We start from the raw sequence: 22,701 nt of genomic DNA, 5'->3' as shown, positions 1-22,701 counted from the left end.
TTTAAAAACAATGAAATACACAATAAAATAGGGGAAAGAGAATAAACTATATGTACAAAGTATGCATATGATATGAAATAGTGCATTGTAACAGATGTAGAGTAGCAGCAACAGTTTGACTGGCAACGGAGCAATCGCGATGGCAGCCGACCTCACCGGCGTCATATTAACTTAAGTGTAGACAACAATAATTGTGCCATAACAAGAAAAGTGTAGACAAAAATAATTGTGACAACAATAATAGCCTAATAATAATAATGAGTTTCAATAATGTCCTTTCGTCATTGTAAAGTGCATTTCACAGGAGTTGAGTCGAGGCGTCAATGCTCCGTTTAAGGCCAGCGTCAAGCGCCGCTTTGCCCTTCCACATGACAAGCGTTGCAGAAAGCGTCATGGAGGGGCGAATTTATGAGCTTGCCAGGCAAGAAAGTGGGAGGTGTCCACAATAAACACTGAAAAATGGCAATTGCTTTGATTGCAGAAAATAAAAATAGGGCTCATTTATGTTTGTCTTAGCATTTTTTTGTTTTTTTTTTGGTGAATGCAATTACTGTAGTTAAATAACTGGGGTCCCTGGATACTCGGAAAAGATAAGGTTATAACTCGTTAATAAATTTGGACAGTTTTAAAATATTTATTGTAGCTTTGTACTCTCAAAGAGGCAAAACATGTGTGAAGTTGGAGTCGAGGTTGCGCTGACACGTCACTTCATAGACTTCAATGTATTCGGCAGCACTGACACGAGTTATGTGAAAGCCCCTCAACATGTATAAACATCAGTCACTTACACATTAATAGCTCTTCAGCCCTTTCCTCTCCATGATGAACAAGGTAGACTCAAATGGTCAGTTAGTCAGTACATGTACCAGTTCATTCAGTTTGTTTATGAATGAGAAGCATGAGAAGAGTGCCGCTTCTAACTATGCATGCGCTGCTGTGGCCAAGCAAGCTGTAACCAATCAAGTGATCTGCCTTGTTTGGACCACGATTGCCAAGCACATGATTGGCTGCTGCAATAATTAATCATGAGGGTGTAAGCCCCCTTAACTGTTGATGATGTTTCACAATGCGCAGCTGCCGGCAGTGACAAAACGACTCAAATTTGTGTATTTGACTCGTCCCGATCATTAAAACCTTGCTAGCAACAGTCAAACCGTTTTATTATCCTTAAATATTTTCCAGGACAAAAAATTATTTTCCAGGACATTTAGGTATAAATTTTCTACATTTCCATGACTGGAGAACAGCATTGCAAAATTCCAGGTTTTCCAGGATGTGTGGGAACCCTGGTTACAAATGGACCAAACTAACGACAAAAATGAGCCTGTATTTTCACAATCTGAACTTTGATCTCTTCAAATACGAACAAGTGGTTGATGCTAAGTATAAATGTGAGCACTTACTTTTCAGGCATAAGAAAGTGCAGAAGGGACCACAGCTCTTTAAGTGAGTTCTGCAATGGGGTCCCAGTAATGAGCAGCCTGTGGTTGGATCTAAAGTCGATCAGAGATTTGTACAGCAGCGAGTCATCATTCTTAAGCCGGTGAGCTTCATCAACTCCAAGAAAGGCCCAATTTATATTCCCCAATACTCCCTGCACACACAGACAGGCCTTTACTTAACAATTTGCTATGACAGAATAATTCATTTCAATGACACACATGGTGGTTACACTAGGTTGAATCAATTACATTTTTTATACCTTGTCTTTCAGTAGAATTTCATATGTGGTCAAAAGTGCATTAAACTTGATTCTTTTTGTCTGCTGGTGGATCCATTCATAGTCACGGATCTGGTCAAAAACAGATAATTAAATATCAAACTAAGCATCCAAATGGCACTGTAAAGTTGTTGTTGGATTTGAGGTTAGATGATCTCAGCATATGAGAACTGTCTTACTGTCTTTCTACTTGTGACATCTCCCAGATAGATCACTACATTCATGTCAGGGGCCCAGGTTTCAAACTCCCTCTGCCATGAGGTGAGGGTTGACAGGGGTACCACCAACAGGAATGGTCCATAAAGCTGGTGCTGATGAAAAAGGTAGGACAGGAAGGAGATCGTCTGAATGGTTTTCCCCAGGCCCATTTCATCAGCCAAAATAACACTGTTACACCTGCAGAACAAAACAGGAATCAAAGATGAATTAAAATATCTATACAAAGAAAGTTGGAGTCAAGGATCCTTCCAAGATCACAAGGAATCCATATGACAGCATAATAGTACAAAGTAATTAATGTGAAAAATTCTTGACTAAAAACTCCATTTGTATGTTACGTACCTGCACCAGGAATGTGCAAGCCAGTTCAGTCCATCTAACTGGTAATCTCTGAGTTGAAGGTTGTCATCTCCAATATGAGAAGGCTGCTTCTTCAAGGGAACAAATCTTGGCCTCTGTTTCAACACCTTTCATTTGGACAGAAAAAGACAGTAGGGTTCACAAAACATTGGTTTAATGCTTTACCACCCATTAACAGATCCACAGAACTCTATAGAATGTTACGCAGATTTGTAATTCCTGACATTCATAATGTTAAAAATCCCTTACATGTTTGTTTATTGCATATTTTGGCCAATCTGGTTATGCTTTCAGTAATCAATAAGAATATGGTACTTTCAGCTCCGTTTAATACATAATTGGAATCCTTTCTACAGAATTCCACAGATTTTGTGTCAAGCTCAGTGCAAAAACATCTGTAGATTCCATGTGGGCTGAACTTTTCTCAAAATAAAACATGAATAAATCAAAGCTTCATTAGTAACACTTTAAATCTTGAACTATATGACTCTCTTACTCACCTTACAGTCTTTGGAAGGGACTGTCTTACAGACATTCCTGTTCAGGAAACTATCAACGCAGGGCTGAAATTTCTTTAATTTATTTGAAATTAATGCTCCATCCTCCCAGGTGCACTCAGCATAGGGCAGCCCCATCCACTTGCACAGATACTCTGGATCATTGGAAGTGGTTTTATTGGCTGTTGCAAAACAACAGACAATTATTAGTAAAAATATAGTAAACATACCTTTTGACCATGTAGAGCTTAATTAGTAGAAATACAAAATCAATGAGTTATGATGAACGTACAGGGAAGATCTGAAGGTACTTGTGATTTCCCTGTTCTTGTTGCTGTTAAACAAGAGAAAAAGAAAACTCAATATCAAGTCATATATAAGATAAATTTACTTGAAAAGAAAACTTGTTTAAGATAACAACACTTATGTTTATTTATTTTCTTTACCCCAGTGGTATTTTCTCTCTCTATTTTTTAAGCATAACAATATGTATTGAGGTTTATGCTTAAAATGTGAAGGAAAAAAAAAAAGATTACCAATGGGGTAGGAAATTAATACAATAATAGGCCTGTCGTGATTATTAAATAATGTTCTGGTCGCGGTTATTGTGCAATTTAAATCCCAATCAAATTTTACTGTCCAGATAAGGGAATGAATGGCGCATTTGCAGGTCCCATTCAATTGAACTCAGACCATCTCAATGAGTTGCAATGCAGACCATACTGAGAGCAGCTCCTGAGGAGCATGTGAAGATTATCTGCTTCTGAAGCAGGCTTGAAGCGCTTTGAAGCACAGGCTGTCAGCAAATGTTTGCACCAAACTCAAGCAAAAATATAAATGCGGATTTTAGTGAATGCAAACCCCTCCAGTTTCACTTTCATTTACTGATTGTGTAATGACAAATTGTATTTGTCGTTATGGGTTCATACACACAGTGTTAATGACAAGCAATGAGACAGAGGAGCTCTGTGTCCCGCCCGAGACAATAGAATAAAGAAACATGTGAAATAAGGGCTTGTGGGTTTAATCGGACAGCCTTAAAGTAACGTGTGAAAGTGACACATTTTGGATAGAAATATTTTACTACTACACTCTTTCATTTAATATAATAGCTATTCAGGTTGGCTGGGTTCCAACAACAACTGTGTAAATGCAAAATGGACCAAGACTAAAACTGACCATAAAGAGACTTTTAAGTATATTTTAAGTATTTTGATATTTAAAAAGATCATTTTTAATGTCATTCATAAGTTTTTAAATCCTTAAAGGAAAACATGTAAAACTTTTTAAGGTTTATAAACCACACATACACCCAAGATAAAAACATGACAATTTGTAAGACAATAATCGAGAAAGTCCTAAAATAATAAAAGCCAAATGTCATAATTGTGACAGCCCTACTTAATTATTCTTTGCAGTGCACAATGTATTACAATTTGTGAGTCATCTGTGATGTTTTTCAGAAAATAAGACATACCAATGATTCTCTCTATTATGTGGAATTGCTTGGTCAAGTCATTGGTTAGTTCTTGCTGGCAGTTGTAATACTCTAAATCCTCAGGTGATGCTCTCTTCATCCTATAAAAAACACATAATTGTAATTTGCACAAGTTTGCTGTTAGTTTTTAACTAACGGTCACAATTAGCTAACAGATGCTTATTTGCTACTTTTATAGATCATATATATAAAATGGAAACGCAGCATCTCACTTACCAAGCATTGAGCTCATCATTTTTCTTCTTGAAGTTTTCCAACTTCTTCATCCCTTTAACTTTCTGCTGAGTAAGGGAATCCACACTCTCCCAAGTGTTGTGGATGTAGGACCAGCCTTTCCACTTAATGAGGAACTGAGTTTCCCCTTCATCTTTCTCAGAGTCAAAATCTGCTCCAGGGTCCCCATTCTCAGCAACAGCATAGACGGTTGTGGAAGCTCCAGTGGCTGTTAACAAGGAGGAACAGAACTCTGATTAAAATTAATATACAAGGTTGCCTTTGTTTTGATGCAAATGAAGGATGATGAAGACATTAGGCAGAACGACAGCTTCAGTCACTCTTCACTTTCTTTGCATCTTCTTATCTTGGTAACTAGATCGCCATTCTTCCTAACATCATCTTTTGTGTTCCATGGTGAGTAAATGATGAAGGAATTCTCATTTTTGGTGACCTATCCCTTAAACTTAACTATCACTGAATATAAAGTGGGGAAGAAACTAACAAGAGTGCTTTTACCTCCTTTCTTGCCAATCCTGGTCTCAAGAACCCGCTCGATAGTCTCACTGTCATCGTCCTGTTGCTCCTCAGCTCCTTCTGCCATTTCGATAAGGTCATCGGAGTCTGTCTCAAAATCATTCTGGTCCTCCTTATAACTGCAAACACGCACTTCATCGTAACTTTTTCACTGGGCCATTATACTTTATGCAGATAATGTTAAAAAAACATGCTGCTTGACAAGGGCACTGTGACAGACACAACAAGTAGTAAACGGAACGGTGTCTTCCATTCACACAGACTGGATGAGAACAATCCATACCTAACTTTAGTAGCTGTTCGGCGTCTTGTTTGTCTTTTTGGGGTATCTTCCTCATCATCATCGTCGTCGTCATCTTCTTCATCAGAGTACTCATGCTTCCTCTGTTTCCGTCCCTTTTGTGACTGCTGCTTGCCTGCAGAGGATTTGGTCTGTGGTCTGGCAGGAGAGCACACATGTATATTTATATGCACTCATTTACCATGCTCTTGCCTTTCGTCCTGTGTCCCTGATCTATTTGCTAGTGTCGCGATTCATTTTTACGCCTATCAACCTGACTCATGAGCCAATGGCCTTGAGACAGCTTTCACACATTTAAACCAGTTCTAATCTGAAGTATAGTTTGCACAATGTAAACCACTGTGCCAGAAATAGGAAACATGCTTTAACAATTAATGATAGAGCAAAATCACACAACCAGTTGCAGTGCAAGCATAGCATTTAATAGACAAGCCCATTAATTAGTTGCAACAGCTCTATCATCATTTGAATTTAATAAAACAGCATTTAAGACACATCCTCAATTATTCATTAGCGCTGTCTGAAGGCCAGGCTTCGCTACACTCTTACCTTCTAGCAGGAAGTCGTCTGGATCTAACTTTTTTCTCTTCCTGCTCACTCTCTGAACTGCTGGCCTCTTCCTCATCATCATCCTCGTCATCATTTGAGTCATCATCTTTCCAGGTATTTCTTTTAACACAGAAATACCACAGGTTCAACTACTGGGCCTCTAATGACTTCAACTGCGACCCTACTGTAATGCTGCAAGCCAGTCAGTTCCACCTATTCCCCATCACGCAGGCAGTTTAACATGCTGTGAGATACTGTATTCTATTACAATTCATTGATTTCTATACAGAATGTGAGCATGGGAAGTAAAAAACATGAAATGTCTTGCAGTGTGACATACAGTACTAAAACTATTTTAAACAGCATTTTGCCATTTATTTTCTAATACATGCAGCTTTAATGATATCATATTAATGGAGACTTCATGGAATACTGGCACTTTTAAAAATGTGTATGTCACACCACAAGACGAATTAAATGCATTAGTGAAGGCAAAAAGGTGACTACAATAGTGAAAAACTTAAAAGAAATGGTAAATTCAAATTAATTTTAACTCAAAATTCGTATGTGTCAAATATCCGTATACATCCTTATTAGGTACACTGGTTACTTTATTTAATGCCACAATTAAAAGTGTATTAATGTCATTGCATTCATAACATTTAAAACCAAGTGGCATCTGCAACCACACAATATTAGACCTTTTCTCAGCACTAACTTGCAACCACTTTTCAATTGCTTTTAACCAACTGATCCCAAGGTCATTTTAATCAAATGGAAGTAGTCAGTTCCCCTCAAATTAAAGGAACATTCCGGATTCAATAAAAGTTAAGATCAATCGACAGCATTTGTGGTGTTATGTTGATTACCACAAATATTTATTTAGACCCATCCCTCATTTTCTTTAAAAAAAATTTAAAAATGTTTAAACTGGGTTCCAGTGAGGCACTTACAATGGAAGTGAATGGGGCCAATCTGTAAACGTTAAAATACTCTGTTTCAAAAGTATAACCACAACACATAAACAATATGTGTGTTAACATTATTTCAGTGTGATCAAATCTCCTACTAACCTTTCCTGTGTAAAGTTATAGACAATTTTACAACTTTATTGCCATGACAATGTAAAACCGTAAACCCTAAAATCCTTAACAACCATAAGAGCTCATATAACACATGAGTTTTAAGAGAAGAATTCATGTTAGAGCTTTTGTAAAATTATAAGCTTCACATTTCTGCCTTTAAACCCTCCAAAAATTGGCCCCAAAGTTGAAAATTATTTTTTGTTGTAATCAACTGTATGCCACAAATGCTGTCAATTGAGCTAAATTGAACCCAGAATTTTCCTTTAACACACCACAGGTGTGGTACATCACATAACTGGACATATTCCAAGTTTGAAAACCAGCAAGTGTCTCAATACTTCTCATCTTCATTTTGAACAGTATTTTGTTTTTATGAAATATGTATTATAATTTAACCTAACAAACATCTTGTGAAATATTTATAATTTTTTTAAAGTATGCTTGTGCTTTCATATTTATTTTAAAAAATATATGCCACTTGGTCTGAAATGCTGTTAATGTAGTGGCATACATCCATTTTAAGTGTTTATCTTAACTGTCCAAATACTTGTAGGAGCCACTGTATATGAATATAAACTATAGGCCTCATGGAACACAAGCAGAGCAAATTAGTGCATAAATCATTAGTAAAATCATTCTTATGCAAGTTTAATTCAATAGGACAATTTATGCAAGACACAAACTTGTTCTGCTTGTGTTTCATGAAAAAGGCCTGACGTGTAAAGAAATAACACAAGGTCAGAAGGATGTGGGTAACTTTATGAAGAAAACAAAAATCGAAATGTTAAATACAGAGAGATTTATGGAAAGAAACTTGGTTAACAAAACATACATCACACATTTCAAGCAAGTAAATATGGAAAACAATGGGCCGGTCCAATTTTAAAGCATTCAATACACTTACTCTTTCTTTTTCTGCCGTGGACCTTTTCTTTTGGGACTCTCACTCTCTGAATCACTGCTGCCCTAAAAATCCATGAAAATCCATTTTGAATGTATGGTACTCAGATTTATTGGCATGAAAATGTCATGTTTCATATATGTTAATGTGAAAAAGCTTGATCAGTTCTGGGTTTAGGGCCAAATATAAATTTGTTTACACTTTATTAAACAACCATGTTAGAAATTACTTAAGTCCGAGAAGCAGAACATCTTGTCAACTTGCTGCAAATGTCAACCAAGTATTTCAGTGAGTTAGCTACTGTTGAAGTAGCATGAAAGCCACCACTAGGGTTCAGTGTTGACAGGGAAATCTCCGGACGACCAGCATACCTCAGCTCCAATGTTGAGACGGGCAGGCTCTTGTCTGCTGCGACTGGACCTTCTCACACCATAAACATCTGGATGTTCCTCCCACATCTATGATCATTAGGGATACAATTCATTTAAAATTATTAACCATTCAGTCAACAACTTATTTTTACCTCCATGGTTAAATCCAATGGGAATATATTGGTATAAATATTAAATGAGCAAGCTGGCCTGTTTTTGTACCGTTACCTTCTTCACATCTGCCAGGTTGTCTTTCTTCCTGACTGGTTTGTCTTTGACATGTTCTGACGTCTGACAGGACTTAGACCCAGTGGATTCATTCTCTGACTCAGAGTGACTCTCAGAATCAGAGGTGCTGTTGGACACAGAACGGCGGGAACGGGCCCTATCACTTCCTTGCTCACTCTCCGACTGACTCCCAGACTCCGATCCAGAGCGGTTAGATTCCTCTGATGCTGAGTTGCTACAATATTAAAGATGTGTATGTTCAGAAAGAGTACAAACATTTCATGTGGTTGGTGTTCCTAAACAGTGTGACTGACCTCCATTAAAGGAATATTCCAGGTTCAATACAAGTTAAGCTCAATCGACAGCATTTGTGTGGCATAATGTTGATTACCACAAAAAATATATATATTTTGACTTGTCCATCCTTATCTTAAACCAAAAAATCTAAGTTACAGTGAACCACTTACAATGGAAGTGAATGGGGCCAATTTGGGAAATGTAAAGCTTACACAATTATAAAAGCCCTTACATTAAATCTTCTGTTAAAACTTGTGCATTATTTGAGCTGTAAAGTTGATTAAATAATCATTACAGTTGTTTTAGGGTTTACGCTATGTCATCATGGCAACAAAGCTGTAAAATTGGCTATATCTTTACACAGAAGAGGTTAGTAGGTGATTTTATCACACTAAAATCATATTAAAAACACATATTGTTTATGTATTGTGGCTATACTTTATACAACTGTGTGTCTTTTAACATTTACAGATTGGCCCCATTCACTTCCATTATATGTGTCTAACTGTAACCCACATTGCTTTTTTTTTTTTTATTAAGAAAAGGAGGACCAAGATTGATCTTTACTTGTATTGAACCCAGAATATTAGTTTAATGTTGTAGGAACTATGTTTATAGATTCAAACTAAACAATCTGTTATGAAAAAAACATATTCAGTGCACAAAGTTTGGCTTTTAATAATCTCCTAGAAAAACCCAGATTCATATTTTGGACCTCAATAATTCACTTTGTAAATATGAATAAGTGGTTTTTAAATCATCATTTTACTTTAAAGCACTTTATTATTTGATTTAGTAAAATGGAGCAATTCACTGGCTGCTAAATTCATTGCATGTTCATAATACATACAATCATTGATCATGTTAAGAACCAATTGTAGACTGGCAGACCTGCCCATTTAGTAAACCTTTTTATCTTGGTCCACCAATGAAAAGCAAGGAAAGTCTCAAACCATGCAGTGTTATTGTCATAATAAACAATAGCATTCCAAGTATTTAAACTGGGAGTGGGGGAAAAACAAATGTGGCATGGGAAACTTCCTTGCATTCAGCTGAATTTAACATCAATTGTTTTTTTAAATGAATGCTTCTTAAACATGGACACATTTGACAACACCTTTTCAATTGGAATCATTCATTTAATTCAGTTTTAAGAATATTTTTTCCTGCATTTACATTGCTCAATGGTGAAGAGACATTAAAATACAATAATGGTTATTCATGTTATAATTCAACTCATGTGTGGATTAGGCAAAGGTATTTTTAAAATGTGCTAATCCAACCCTATTATAACCTTACCCCTAAATATATAGTGATCGTCCCACATAAACATATAGACTGCAGTTAAAGGTTTACAAAATAATCTTACGTCATCTTGTGTCAGACTACTTGATCTGCTGTCCCTTTGAGTCTAAAATGAAGTGCAATGTGAAACAAGGCCCTCCCCCTTCCTACTATAAACAAAACTGCAACTTAAAATAGAAAGCTCATGTCTTCCTTACATGGTTAAAAGATTAGCTAAGCAACTATGATATTAAATACTCCTCCAAACTGTGCTTAATGTATTTCATCATATATTGCAAAATGTTTCCTTAGGCCTCAAGTAAAAATATTTAATTTGACACATTCATGGTAACACAATGCAGAGTTAAACATGAGACAGAGAACAGAAACCTCCTCCCCCTGAGGAAGCAGCTGTACCAGCCAGACTGTCCTTATATGGCTTCTGACATCACATATGGGCTGGACCTTACCACTCAACTGATTTTTCATTGGCTGCTTATTGCTAGACATGGAAAGGTCCAATCAAAACTCAGTATGAAGTCACATGATCTCCAAAATACTTCTGGCTTCTACTTCCTGTAGTTCTAAGCACCTTTTATGCAATGCAGCAACTAATACAAGCTATGCAGCACAAAGCAAGAGCCATTTTGTGACTTTGAGGACATTCAGCCATTTAATGAAGCCAGTTTCAAACATGGATGAAACAGAGCAGTGTTTTATGCAAATTTGAGCCATGTGATGACATAAAATAAAGCACACGGACCTCAACATTAAAAAATATAGCATCTGTGACATCTTTTTCAGTTCTATTCTTACAGTAATGTTTAGAAAATGGCTGCCTGAGCCAAACAACAGTGAAGCTACATTTCTAAGGGTATCAAATTGATTAGTGCTTTTATATGCATCTTTAACACTAAAGAAATGATTTACTTTCAACCTGTCAATGTCTGCATACATGTTATTTTGAAGCCAGGGCTACATGTCAATTCTAGATAATCTATACACTAACTATTATATAAAACTGCTGCATCTTATTCTGAATAGCACACACTCAAGCTTGTAGAGAGAGTTGTTTATGTTGTTAAAATGTAGTTTCCCCATTTAGAATATAAACATTCATAGGAAAACAATTGACAGGCACAACCTTATTAATAGGACAGATCATAAGTACAACACAGTACATCAAAATATTTATATCTTCAATGATATATTTTTTTTTAGACAGATATGATTTTCACTTTTGATATAAGTGTAAGGGATGCACTCATCAGGTACCTTTTAATTTGCTACTAGCACATTAAAGCAAATTATAAAAGCTGTGTGCAGGTGTATACAATACTATTCAAGATAAATGACCATTCCATGTCACTATTATGGCTGTGTGGATACATCATTATGTCAGACTTACAAACCATTTCAAATGAACTCTTTCATTGTCATGTGACATCTGGTGGGTACTTTGCAAAAATTCAAATTCAAATGTATTTACATTTTTATGAAATATTTTTATAGCAGAATGCATGTCACCAGAAGAAATACCCATGAATGCCAAGCTGTGCAGAAGTTTTTGTTAATATGATCCCAATGTTAATCTTTACAACCCAAATAGTTCAACAGTTCCTGCTTTCTTGTGGAAATAAGTATAATTGTGAGGGTAGCAGTGACCGTAATAATCTGCTTCCATGCATTTTCCAATATGGACAAGACATCCCTTCTACTTTTGTTTGGGTGTGTGAGGGGAAAATGTGGGAACATAGTTTTTCACAATAGATAACTTGTATCGTAGATTGTATCAGTTGTCTTTCAGGTGCAAACACAAATGTAGCATTGTTGTTGAAAACCATTCTGACAAGACAAAACTACATATTTTGGTAATCAACAATGCTAATAATGAATACACCTTTTAAGAAAAAAAATTAAATACTGAATGCTAAAATATTAAGCACATTACTTACTGTATACAGTAAATTATTTCAAGGGGTTTTAGAATAAATAATTAATTGTTCAGCACGTAATGCAATATGGTAATATGAGGTTACACACCACATGTCATTAGGGTATTCTACATGAACATTTACAACCTGAAAGTATAGAACATAAAGATTTTAATTTACACAGGCCCTGTGTGAGCCTCAAACAAATAACACTTTAGGATGGGACACAATCATCTTTTTAAATAAAACACGTTTGACACATAAAAGTAATTACATTTCCTGCAAATGTAATGGCCAGTCAGCAAAATTAAAAAAAGACAAGTGCACAGTAAACAGTCAAAAGAAATAAGTTCCGGTGCGACATTTAATAAAAATTTAAATTATATACATTGTCCTATGTGTAATAAAACTTAACTTTATCTAAAATGTAATAAATGTACTTTAAACATTGTATTTGTGGGTTGTGGATTAAAATGGTCAAGTAAATCCCAAAATGATTGTCTCTGTATAATACAGAACAGGTCCTGTATAAAAGAACTGCAACATCAATTTAAGTTATCAATTGCTGAACTGTCTCAACATGTGTGATGTGAAAGCAAAACTGTTTAAAATGTAATTAACCTAACATAGTGTGGTGCAATGCAGCACATACTAATCAGACAAGGTCATTTCATACAGTCACTTTAGAACTTCAAACATTACAATTCTGAATACTACTCAAATCTGTATAAAAACACTGGGCATCTTAAGCACAGATTTAGGTAAAGTCCATCAATGAGGCCCATAGGCCTTGTATTCAGTTTTAAAAATGCAAACAAAATCAGGGTGTGGCTATACATCTACATCAAGGTCAATGATCCGAAACCCATATATTTCAGACATTGTGGTTTAAACAAATGCACAGGTGATCAACCATGCTTGTAAAGGTAAACAATCAAGACATATGTTAAAATAGGAGAAAAATATGAAAGATCGTACCTGGAAGCATTGCTTTGGGTCGAGACTTCGTCTTCCTGCTTTTTATTCTTATTCTTCATCATGATTTTGTCTTGGGGTTTTTGTTAATGATGATCTTTAGTCCAGGTATTAACTGTCAAAAGTTTAAAGTGGGATGAACCATCGAGTCAGTCGGCTTAAAAAGGACAGCAAAAAAAGTCCTGCATTTGCGACATATGGAAAAAAAAAAAGTAACTTGGAATCCGAGGATATAAATGTTTACAATAATTCTTGTTAAAAAGCATCGGAATTGAAAGAACACCTGCTTGACTCTATCCGATGTGAAATAACGCATGTCGAAGGCATTTCAAGGCAATAGATTCACATAGCCACATGCATAAATTCTTACTGCGTCATCACACAAAGGACGATTAAAATATCACGATGAAACAAAATAAAAAAAAGAAACAAATGTAAACATACCTATTCCACTGACAGGAGAAGGATTGTAGCAGTACTTTCACATCTGACAAAAAATTCGATTTGTTACATTGTCCATTAGAAAAAAAAATCTAAAATCAAAAATATTCCATGATTTTGATAAAAATAATAATCGGAATAATGTTCGAAAAGAAAAATAGTAGCAGTAATCCAAGGATGGCTTTTCACTGGAGAGAGAGAGTGTGTGAGAGAGCCCAGCAGAGCGCACTAAAAATGGAGGACCGCCATGGCTGCCAGTACAAGGCAGGGAAAACAACGACTGGCCACTCTACGCACGCAGCACAGCATTTTTCGACGAAATAAAGTCACAAAACGTACGCATTAACATTTCTAGATTCCAAAACTAAAAAAAATGAACGAATTTGCGTGACTATGGCTTCCTGAGCTGGACTCAAAGTTCACCAAAGTTGAGACACAAGTGCTAAAGAGAGCCCTGCGAGGCTCGACGCTCTCCCCTTCCCAAGGTTCATCCGCCATCTAAAGCTCCTTCCCAGCTCTGAGAGCTTTAGCCTTTGATTGACGTTCTCTCCATTTACCCAGAGCTCAGGTGATGAACCAAAGTCCCACCCCTTTTATATAAAATAAAAACTAGTTGTTTTAATGATATATTAAATGGTAAAGTTAATGCTAAACAACAGTTAAAGTATTGAAGCACATGATTAGTATGCACCCAGAGCAGTTTGATCCTTTTTCTTTATGATATTGATATTATTTCTGTGAGCCTTCACTTCCTGCACAGACAGGAAATGAGACAAGAGGAGCCATTTTGCAGTGTTGGACTACACTGGACACCATTTCAGACAATTTTAACCATTTGAACCTGCTTTGTGCATGTAATTGTATTATATTATGTTAACGTGATATTTTAAAGGGGACAGTTGAATGCAACAAAGAATTTGCAGTCGGCCACTTGCGAGCAAATGCGCAATTATTTTAATTAAAATAAAGAATGTGATGGTATCCTTAAAATGCAAGAGAGTATGGATCAATAAGCCGAAAATATTTTCAGAAATGTCAGGAGGTTTGCGTTGAGACACAACGAACAAGGTTATCTGACCAAAAATTTTAAATAACAAAGAGGCCAGTCAAACACCGAACATAAAACCTTTTCATTTTTATAATACATCAGACAACTAATGCCAGCTTGTCAATAAACCTCAATTCCCAGTTGTGAAACGAAGCAACACAACAGACCAACTAAGGTCAAAATAAAAATACTTTATGTTAAGCACAAAAATAAAAGAAATATTTTGAGAAACGCCACTTTTTTTTCTCCATCCAAAAACAGCAAGTCGAAATTGTTCAATCACAAATTTTTTATTAAAAAAAAAGCACACTGACAATGAGATACAGACAAAATGTAATTAATACAAAAACAAATATAGCAAAATATGATAGTGAGCTGAGATACATTTACATTTGAGGTACAATTGAGCACATTAGCGAATCAATCAGAATATCAGAGCAAATCACAAACAAATTAAATATCTCGTTCTTTTCAAATCCAAAAGCAAAATCTGAGCCGCCATCTTCCTCATTAAGCAGTAGTCTCCACTTGACTGTCCAGAATTGGTTCTTAATTAAATCAAAAAGGAGAAGGAAAAACATTTAAACCCCCAATTTACTCTTCAACATGCAATGATAGCTTTTCATAAAAATTGTAAGGCATAGACCAAGCTATGGTATAGCTAGCTACGCACAAAACAATCCAAGACTACATTATTTCTGAAATCAGACATAATAGAATCCTCTTTAATAAAGATCTTAAGCTAGTATTTAAAGCTCGAGAAAGTTTAAGACAAATGCCTCATCTCTCAAGGTAGATTTATATCGTCAATTAGGGCAACTTGAACATTGACTGACTGACAAGCACAACTCCATTAGTCAACTTATAATAGTCAATATTCAATTATAAAAAGCCTTTTTCTCCATTTATAAATGTTTGACGATAAAATAGTAGCAACAGCACACATGCATGTTGTCGCTTATACTTTTGAGATTTTATTAAGAAGCTCTTTATGCAATTAAGCATTATAACAAAACTGCATAAACAATTTCAACTACCAGAAGAACTAGTCTAAATTTACTTATTGGTACTCTGAAAAAAGCTTGATAGGCCAGCATTTCAGATTATCCTACATGTATTACAAGAATATAAAACACCACATCAACCATTTTGAAACAGTGGACAGCTCTAACATATGTCTGTCATTAAGCTGTAATTTCTGTGTTTAGCCATTTCTAGCTATAACTGTGTTTTTCAACAGTATCTTGTCTTTTTATGTAGTAATGGCCATTATCGTTGATGATACAAGAATATTGTATCCAAGTGATAAAAAGTAAAGTCTAAAAAGTCGAAGCTACAATATATAGCATAGCATCGAATTAGCAATGAAATGAAGGGTTGAAAGAACATGTGTCCTTACGGTTTAATAACAATATCATTACAATATCTAAACAATATTTCAATTTTAAATCAATAAATGGTAAAACTGCACCAAAACCTTTGTCACTCAGGAATGGGACAGCTTACAAAAGTATTTCGTAATTGACGGAAAAAAAAAAAAAAAAAAAATATATAAAAAAAGATCCTCACGGACCACCAGAGTTCAGTTCACCAAACATAGAAATTCAAGAGAGGCTTACAAAAAATGTCAGCCCATAATGAAAACCAAATGAGGGGTCAAAAGGGGTGCAATCATTAAGTACATTTTTATAAAAGCGAAACATTTTGAAATTTGCCAGGTGAAAAGAGTTAAGCTTGATTGAAGACACAGCTTAATTCACAAAGAACGTTTTGCATTTGGTCACTGCATGAAAATGTCAGCAGCCCAATCGTCGCTAGGTATCGTAAGAGTTGCGTGATGAACCAAAGTTAAACGCAACGCAGCCTGCAACCACTTCTGGCATATTTGAGTGAAACAAGATATTCAACAAGGACAGGTTTGATTTTATCCATTGGGAATTGATTGGATCATGAAAAGTAGGTGTTCTATGCTACAACTGAGCCAGGTGGTTGGACGTGAGGGGTTGAAAAGTAAGAAGGATAGTGATGGTATCCAAAAAGTCGCATAGTTTCAGACATGAATCATGACCAATAAGACCAGGAATGTGCATTTAAAAGGTAAATAGGAGACAATTTTGATACTGACTTTAAGACTTGACTTCCATTTAAATTGTTGAAGGTTGGTGAAAAGTGATTCAAACCCACAATTATTTTCATTAGAATGATTAGTTTGCAGCTCCAATTAAACAGTCACTTTATGTGAAGGACATGGTACCAAAGACTAGGAGGCCCACTATTTCATGTGCAATGGTAAGAGCCCATGTTTTTGTTCATTCAAAGATTGGTGTCGGCAGTTCAATGTTTCTCAGGGAATCCAACCAGCCAAAATCAAAAGCAGAACTTGAGAGCCATGACTCTACCCATGTCATACAAGAAATGGACAAGTAATGCACAACAAGGTATGCAACAGCCAATGAAAACAAAAGGAGGCCAATTGTGGCACAGAATCAAGAAAGATGTGTAAAACAAGTTACACAAAAGCTGAATAAGCTCCACAAGAAAAGATCACTGATCAAAAGTCACTGATCTTAAGCAAAGGTTTCCACTGAATACAAGATCCAATGATGAGAGCACCCAAGCGTTCCCAGGTACAAAAGTAAATGTGTCTTCATCAATAAAAAGTGGAACATACAGCTGTAACAGGAAGCCCTTTCCCAATACACATCCTTAGTGCATTAATTATTTAAGCTTTGGATTACATTTCAGAAAGGTTCTGGATTAAATTTTTTGCATAAACTTTAGAAGGAACTGCAGCAACTCTTAATTATGGTCACAAAATTTATATTTAATGCAGTGTACAATAATCCTAACTACCCAAGGCCAAATTATGAACTTTTGCTAGGGGTCTAAATTAAGCTAATATGACAGACATATGGGTAACGCCATTTTTACAAACATATAACACTGTGAGGACTTACAGAGTAGTCTTCTCTTTCTTGGACATTTGGTTCACTATCCTCAGGCAAACTTGATCTGCAGAGAGAAAGACAATCACTGAGATCAGAGGCATAAAACAAAAAACACTTTCCTTCTTTCCTCAGTATGACATATGTTGTGAGTAGCATGAGACGGCGCAGTTAGCATGAATAATTCAAGTAAAACATGTCGTCATCCATTTGGCAGTGGACCTAATTAGGCATTAAATGCATTAATGTACCATTGGTCAGATCCCAATTTTGCAAACATGTGCCAACTGTACTAACAATTAGATTTTTTCATTTTCCGAAGAGTGGTGCTTAGCGGTGCATTCGTCACCACCATATTGCCAAGGTGTTCTGGGTGGTTGCCCTGTGGTTGCTAAGGTGTTCTGAGTGGTTATTAGCATGTTGCTAAGCAGTTGCTAAGGTGTATTGTGTCATTGCTAAGGTGCTGCTAGGTAAAGTCTGATTGCTCGGAAAATAGTACAGTTTATTCATGTCTGTGCAGCTGAGTTGAGCTAAAGTATCGTTGGCCACGTTTGCGGATCGCTCTGTGCACAGTATGCGTGATGCAAATTTCATTATCAGCACAGTCTGCGCGAACTGTCCATGTCCAGCCCAGATACAGTCCGTGTCTGTAACTATCGTTGGTGCATGTGCCTGCCATTGACTGTACTAAAAAGAGTATGACAAAACGCATTCATTTTCAATCACGGTGAAAAGAGTATACTTTGAAAGGCAAATTGGTCGACTAGGCAACCCGATACACAAAACAAAACGAAGCATACCTGTGCTTTTACAGACCTAAATGTAATACTTAGGATAAGACCCAGTTGCAAGATACCCCTTAAAGGTGCTGTAAGCGATTTTAACTATTCTAGAATTTCCCCAGGATCAGCAGTTGGATTAGCCATGCCCCCTTTCCCAAAAAGATACCAAATGAGCTTTACTGAGACTGACAAAAGCAGAAACGGCTGCCAAAATCAACAGCAGCAAAATAGCACCCTCAACTGACAACTGTTATGAACAACATGGCATAGAAATGGCAGTAAGCCTCAATTCGCGCAAAGCGTCATTGTCCGTGAACATGTTTTTGTTTGCCGTTTACAAAGTCTAGAGCTGTCACAGAGACCGGTGAGATATCTCAGGACACTTTCCTAATTTCATTAAGATCTTTCAGGGACAGGTAAACATTTTTTGCATACAATTCCATGAAAAAAAATAAAAATCGCTTACAGCACCTTTAAGAAAACCACTATTAATAACTGTAGGTGTCTAGTACGGTTTTCTTGCAACTGGCTTAAGGTGTTTAGAACAAACCCCTAATAAAAAATATGAGCTGCAATAATGATGATGCTTGCCTTGGCAAGAATTACTATGGAGACTCTATTACTCTGTTTGCACTGAAGTGGTTAACTTCCTATCTGAAATTACCATAAATATTTCCAGATTTGACCTCAACCAAAGAGTTTGAGCAGATAATGCTGCACTCATATCACATTTCTTGAACTCAACAAGACTGAATTGAAAGAAGTTGATTGGTTAGTAAAAACAACACCTAACCAAAAATTAATTAGTCAGAGGTGAAATGAGATAAGATTAATCAAGTTTAAATTAACTGTTTAATATTCTTCAATTTTAGTCCAACGTGTAACTGCACCAGTTTGACTTCTATTAATGGTTCTGCAAAAATAATCTTGCTTGCATTTGTGCGTTAATATGCGAAGAGCTTTCTTGAGAGTGAAAGCTTTTAATCATTTTAAGACTTTTGTTGAAATGTTTTAAAATATTAATAATAGATCACCTAATTAGTCTGAAAAGAGTGGATGACTACCCTTAAGTTGTATTACTTATAACACCTTTCAGGTTTGGAGTGCATGTCATGCTATGAAATGAAAATTAGAAAAAGCTTTGTTAGGTACATAGGTAACATGTACGCCCAATAAAGTATATTGTCCAGAGTGGTAAAATAGTAAAGAATTCTCGAGAAGCTCAATAAATAGTAAATTATTCTCGAGATGCTTGATTTGAAAGTGGCTTGTTTTGTTATGTAGTTAGGTATTGTGTAAGACTAATAAAGGTAAACTGTCAAAAATGTTCTTAATGCATGAAAAAGTTATCCATTTTTGTAATGTACATAGGAAATGTGTAGGCACAATAAAGTACACTGTCCAATGGGGCATTAAGTTTTTCATAACCTACCCAATTAACAATATTGCACAATACAGTGGCATGTTTATTTTTTTTATTCTATTAATAGCTGAAATTAAATTTTAAAAGATTTGTATAAATTTGAGATTTCATCTCATTTTCCTCAACATAGAAATTAATAGGGAGTAGCTAAATGTTAACGTTACCTAAAAACATAATGTTAGCGCAGCAAATTTAAATTCATGATTTCCTTTGACAGTTTACCTAACATCTTGAGCAGAAATACGCGTTCCAGCATTTGGCGCGGTGTACATTTTGAAACGTTTACGAAAATTGAGATCACTCTCCTACTCTAAATTATAGGTGATTTGATTGTTTTGCGCTCATGTTGTGTAAAAAAAATTGTCTTCAGGCTTTTATGGATTTGGAGCATTAGAAAAAATAGCACATTACTAAAGTAGCTAAAACCCTTTTTTTTTAAAGCGTATAAGAAAAGCTAAGAAATGTATACTGCTGTAATGCATTGTTAAAAGGTTTCTTTTATGTGCAATACTTACTATGGAAATCCTTTTCCTTGTCAATCTTCAACATAAGGAGGGTCACGAACCTTTAATAACAAAGGATTTTATATTAGATTTAATACTACTATTATATTTAGAGCACAACCTAGTGGTGATCAATGATATAAAAAGTAACAAAAGCGCACAGGATTGCGCCAACACTATCTACAGATCACAATTTAGAAAAAAAAAAATAAAATAGTAGTGCATTAATTCAACTTACGGTAACTATGAATGATATTCAACCAAACTCCTTCATCCTTCATCCATTTGATTTGATGCCTGTATACGGAGAAAAAGAAATTGAGAATTTGTTTGATTTTAGCTAAATTACTTTGAACATTTACACTTGTTTCCGCATTAAAAATCTTCAAAAGAAGATTTTCTGCATGAAATGCATTTCTTTAGCTAGCATCAAGGTAAACACAGAACTGAAAATTTTTCTAAATAATCAAAATGTAACGGGAAAGAACTTCATATACACAAAAGAATATACACAAATCAAAAATCTCTAAGACATGGAATAATCACTGAAAGATTGTTTTTAATTACGCTTACATATAAAATTACATTGTTACACATTTTCTGGACAGCAGCAGATTAATAAGTTTATTCTTTACTTGTATTTACAGCCAAGACCTCGTGCTAACTAAAAATTAAGGTTTTATACTTTTAAGTAAGACTAAATAAAATAGTGACGTTATACTATTGCTTTTCTATTATTCTATTCTGGTAACAACCTTTGGATAAAAACAATCATGTTAAATATTATATTTTTATCAATCAGTTTAGTAAATTTTTAGGTCAATCAGTAATTTAAATGTTACTAATCATGTGTAAATGTACTTCACACAAATCTCTGAACACAATGTAAAAACAGAATGTGAAATAATTTTCAGCATTTTTTTGAAGAATAAAATGTCCTCTTGTGGATCCCAAAGGGTTAAAAGCCAACACCCTATTATTTAACATCGAAAAATAAACCATAAATATTTTTAGAAACATAAATACAAGTTTACATTTACCTATGTTCATTCTTTAAAGGAAAATAAACATTAAATGAATAACTTTAAATATTACATGTTATGCAGAAAACAATAAAATCATAAAATAAAGTAAAACATCAAAATTACAAATTAATTCCTATGGCAAGTTGACACTCAAAATGTGCTCGGTATAAATTCAATAACAATGAACATCCGAAGAAAAATAATCATGTTTGTAAGAAATGAACACACAATAGATGCACTGAAATATTCAATACATTTTTATTTAAGGCATTAAAGCATTTAAAGTCAACATGAAGATCACCAAAATGTTGTGTGCTGGAGATGGTACGTTCAAAGTTGCATTTTTACAACAATATTTCAACTTTAATATTTTTTCGGCTTTCAAATGTTACAAGGACATTTTGTCCTGTCAAGGACAAAGCAAATTTAAAATGCGTAGTGAGTTAAATCTCTGTTTCTCTTCGCTGGTGTCAGATGAAATCTTCACACGTTTCCTATAACATAACAAAGTATAGTTTTCCTAAAAAAATACACGATGTTTTGATCCGGAAATCGTCGATTTAATCGCCGGAATGCCATTTTTCAGTCCTTGGCAATGGCCCCATCATGGCCATTTTACAACACCTCGTCGAACCCTCTCGTTTTCCACCATATTGGTGCGTCTGTACCACAAGCTCAAACACGTTAATAAATTAAAATCTATAACGAAATCTTACCCTAATCCCACCATTGTGATCAGTTCTTTCAACTGAACGTGTCGAAGCCATTCTTTTTGAAGATATTGTTCGTTTTAATGGGATCATCTCTGTCAGCTCGCGCCGCATCACCATCTTCAACCGTCACTGCCGTCTCTTCTCTCCAGTCTGCGCTCGTCGTCTTCTCTGCCTGTGCTGTTATACTGAGTGTTACAGCGTATGCACATACAACTTCCTCTCACTGCAGCATTCTGGGTAGAAGAAACACAGCATCCATTGCTGTGTAAACTACATTATGACTGTAGGGATCGTAAATTAACGATAAAAACAATTCCTGTTCATATAATGAACAGACATTTTTGATAGCCTGCTTTCAACAATACACTGATATTAAACATTATAAAGCAATTAAACATTTGTATTTTGGATATAATGACAAATTTGCTGAGGTATTTTGCTGTCATGCAGAAACATAGCAACATTTTAATGTTTTATAAAAAAAACTATTATATTTTTTTTTACTCCAGCTTGATTCATTCATATACTAGCTCTTTATGCTGCACATCCCTTTACTAATATAGCTGAATATAGTGTTGTACAGACTAGTAACACAGTACATTCAATAAAGTTTTTCCAACGCAACAAGAATTAAAGGGATAGTTTATCCAAAAATGAAAATTATCTCATCATATAGGCCTACTCACCCTCATACCATCCCAGATGTGTACAGCTTTCTTTCTTCTGCTGAATACAAACAAAGATTTATAGAAGAATGTCTCAGCTCTGTAGGTCCATACAATGCAAGTGAATGGTAGCCAGAACTTTACAATTCCAAAAATGACATAAAAGACACAAAAGTAATCCATACAA

The 22,701-nt window shown here is 35.3% G+C and overlaps 1 protein-coding gene and 1 long non-coding RNA gene across 3 annotated transcripts in view; both read right to left on the bottom strand.

The window, feature by feature from the left end:
• The window catches only part of LOC127661467 (chromodomain-helicase-DNA-binding protein 2-like), a 36,053-nt gene extending 22,108 nt beyond the window's left edge, over positions 1–13,945 (bottom strand). The window contains exons 1-16 of one of the 2 annotated variants that reach the window (XM_052152210.1): positions 13,414–13,945; positions 12,973–13,151; positions 8,480–8,714; positions 8,252–8,338; positions 7,884–7,945; positions 5,895–6,014; positions 5,328–5,483; positions 5,027–5,163; positions 4,511–4,736; positions 4,274–4,374; positions 3,089–3,130; positions 2,800–2,978; positions 2,282–2,406; positions 1,900–2,116; positions 1,703–1,792; positions 1,404–1,594 (exon numbers count right to left, since the gene is read on the bottom strand). In XM_052152210.1, coding sequence (XP_052008170.1) covers positions 1,404–1,594; positions 1,703–1,792; positions 1,900–2,116; positions 2,282–2,406; positions 2,800–2,978; positions 3,089–3,130; positions 4,274–4,374; positions 4,511–4,736; positions 5,027–5,163; positions 5,328–5,483; positions 5,895–6,014; positions 7,884–7,945; positions 8,252–8,338; positions 8,480–8,714; positions 12,973–13,034 — 2,030 coding nt within the window. In that variant the 5' untranslated portion in view covers positions 13,035–13,151; positions 13,414–13,945. The remainder of the gene's footprint in view (positions 1–1,403; positions 1,595–1,702; positions 1,793–1,899; positions 2,117–2,281; positions 2,407–2,799; positions 2,979–3,088; positions 3,131–4,273; positions 4,375–4,510; positions 4,737–5,026; positions 5,164–5,327; positions 5,484–5,894; positions 6,015–7,883; positions 7,946–8,251; positions 8,339–8,479; positions 8,715–12,972; positions 13,152–13,413) is intronic. The other variant, XM_052152209.1, reaches the window with a different exon arrangement.
• A 784-nt stretch (positions 13,946–14,729) lies between these two features.
• LOC127661858 (uncharacterized) lies at positions 14,730–22,016 on the bottom strand. The gene is made up of 5 exons (XR_007972800.1): positions 21,853–22,016; positions 20,350–20,408; positions 20,124–20,173; positions 17,416–17,470; positions 14,730–15,006 (listed from the first exon to the last, which is right to left on the bottom strand). It is a non-coding gene; the product is annotated as an uncharacterized LOC127661858 (long non-coding RNA).
• Between the last annotated feature and the right edge of the window lie 685 nt (positions 22,017–22,701).

The sequence above is a fragment of the Xyrauchen texanus genome, chromosome 21 (assembly GCF_025860055.1).
Source record: "Xyrauchen texanus isolate HMW12.3.18 chromosome 21, RBS_HiC_50CHRs, whole genome shotgun sequence".
Classification (NCBI taxonomy): domain Eukaryota; kingdom Metazoa; phylum Chordata; class Actinopteri; order Cypriniformes; family Catostomidae; genus Xyrauchen; species Xyrauchen texanus.
This window is presented reverse-complemented; position numbering and strand designations above follow the sequence as displayed.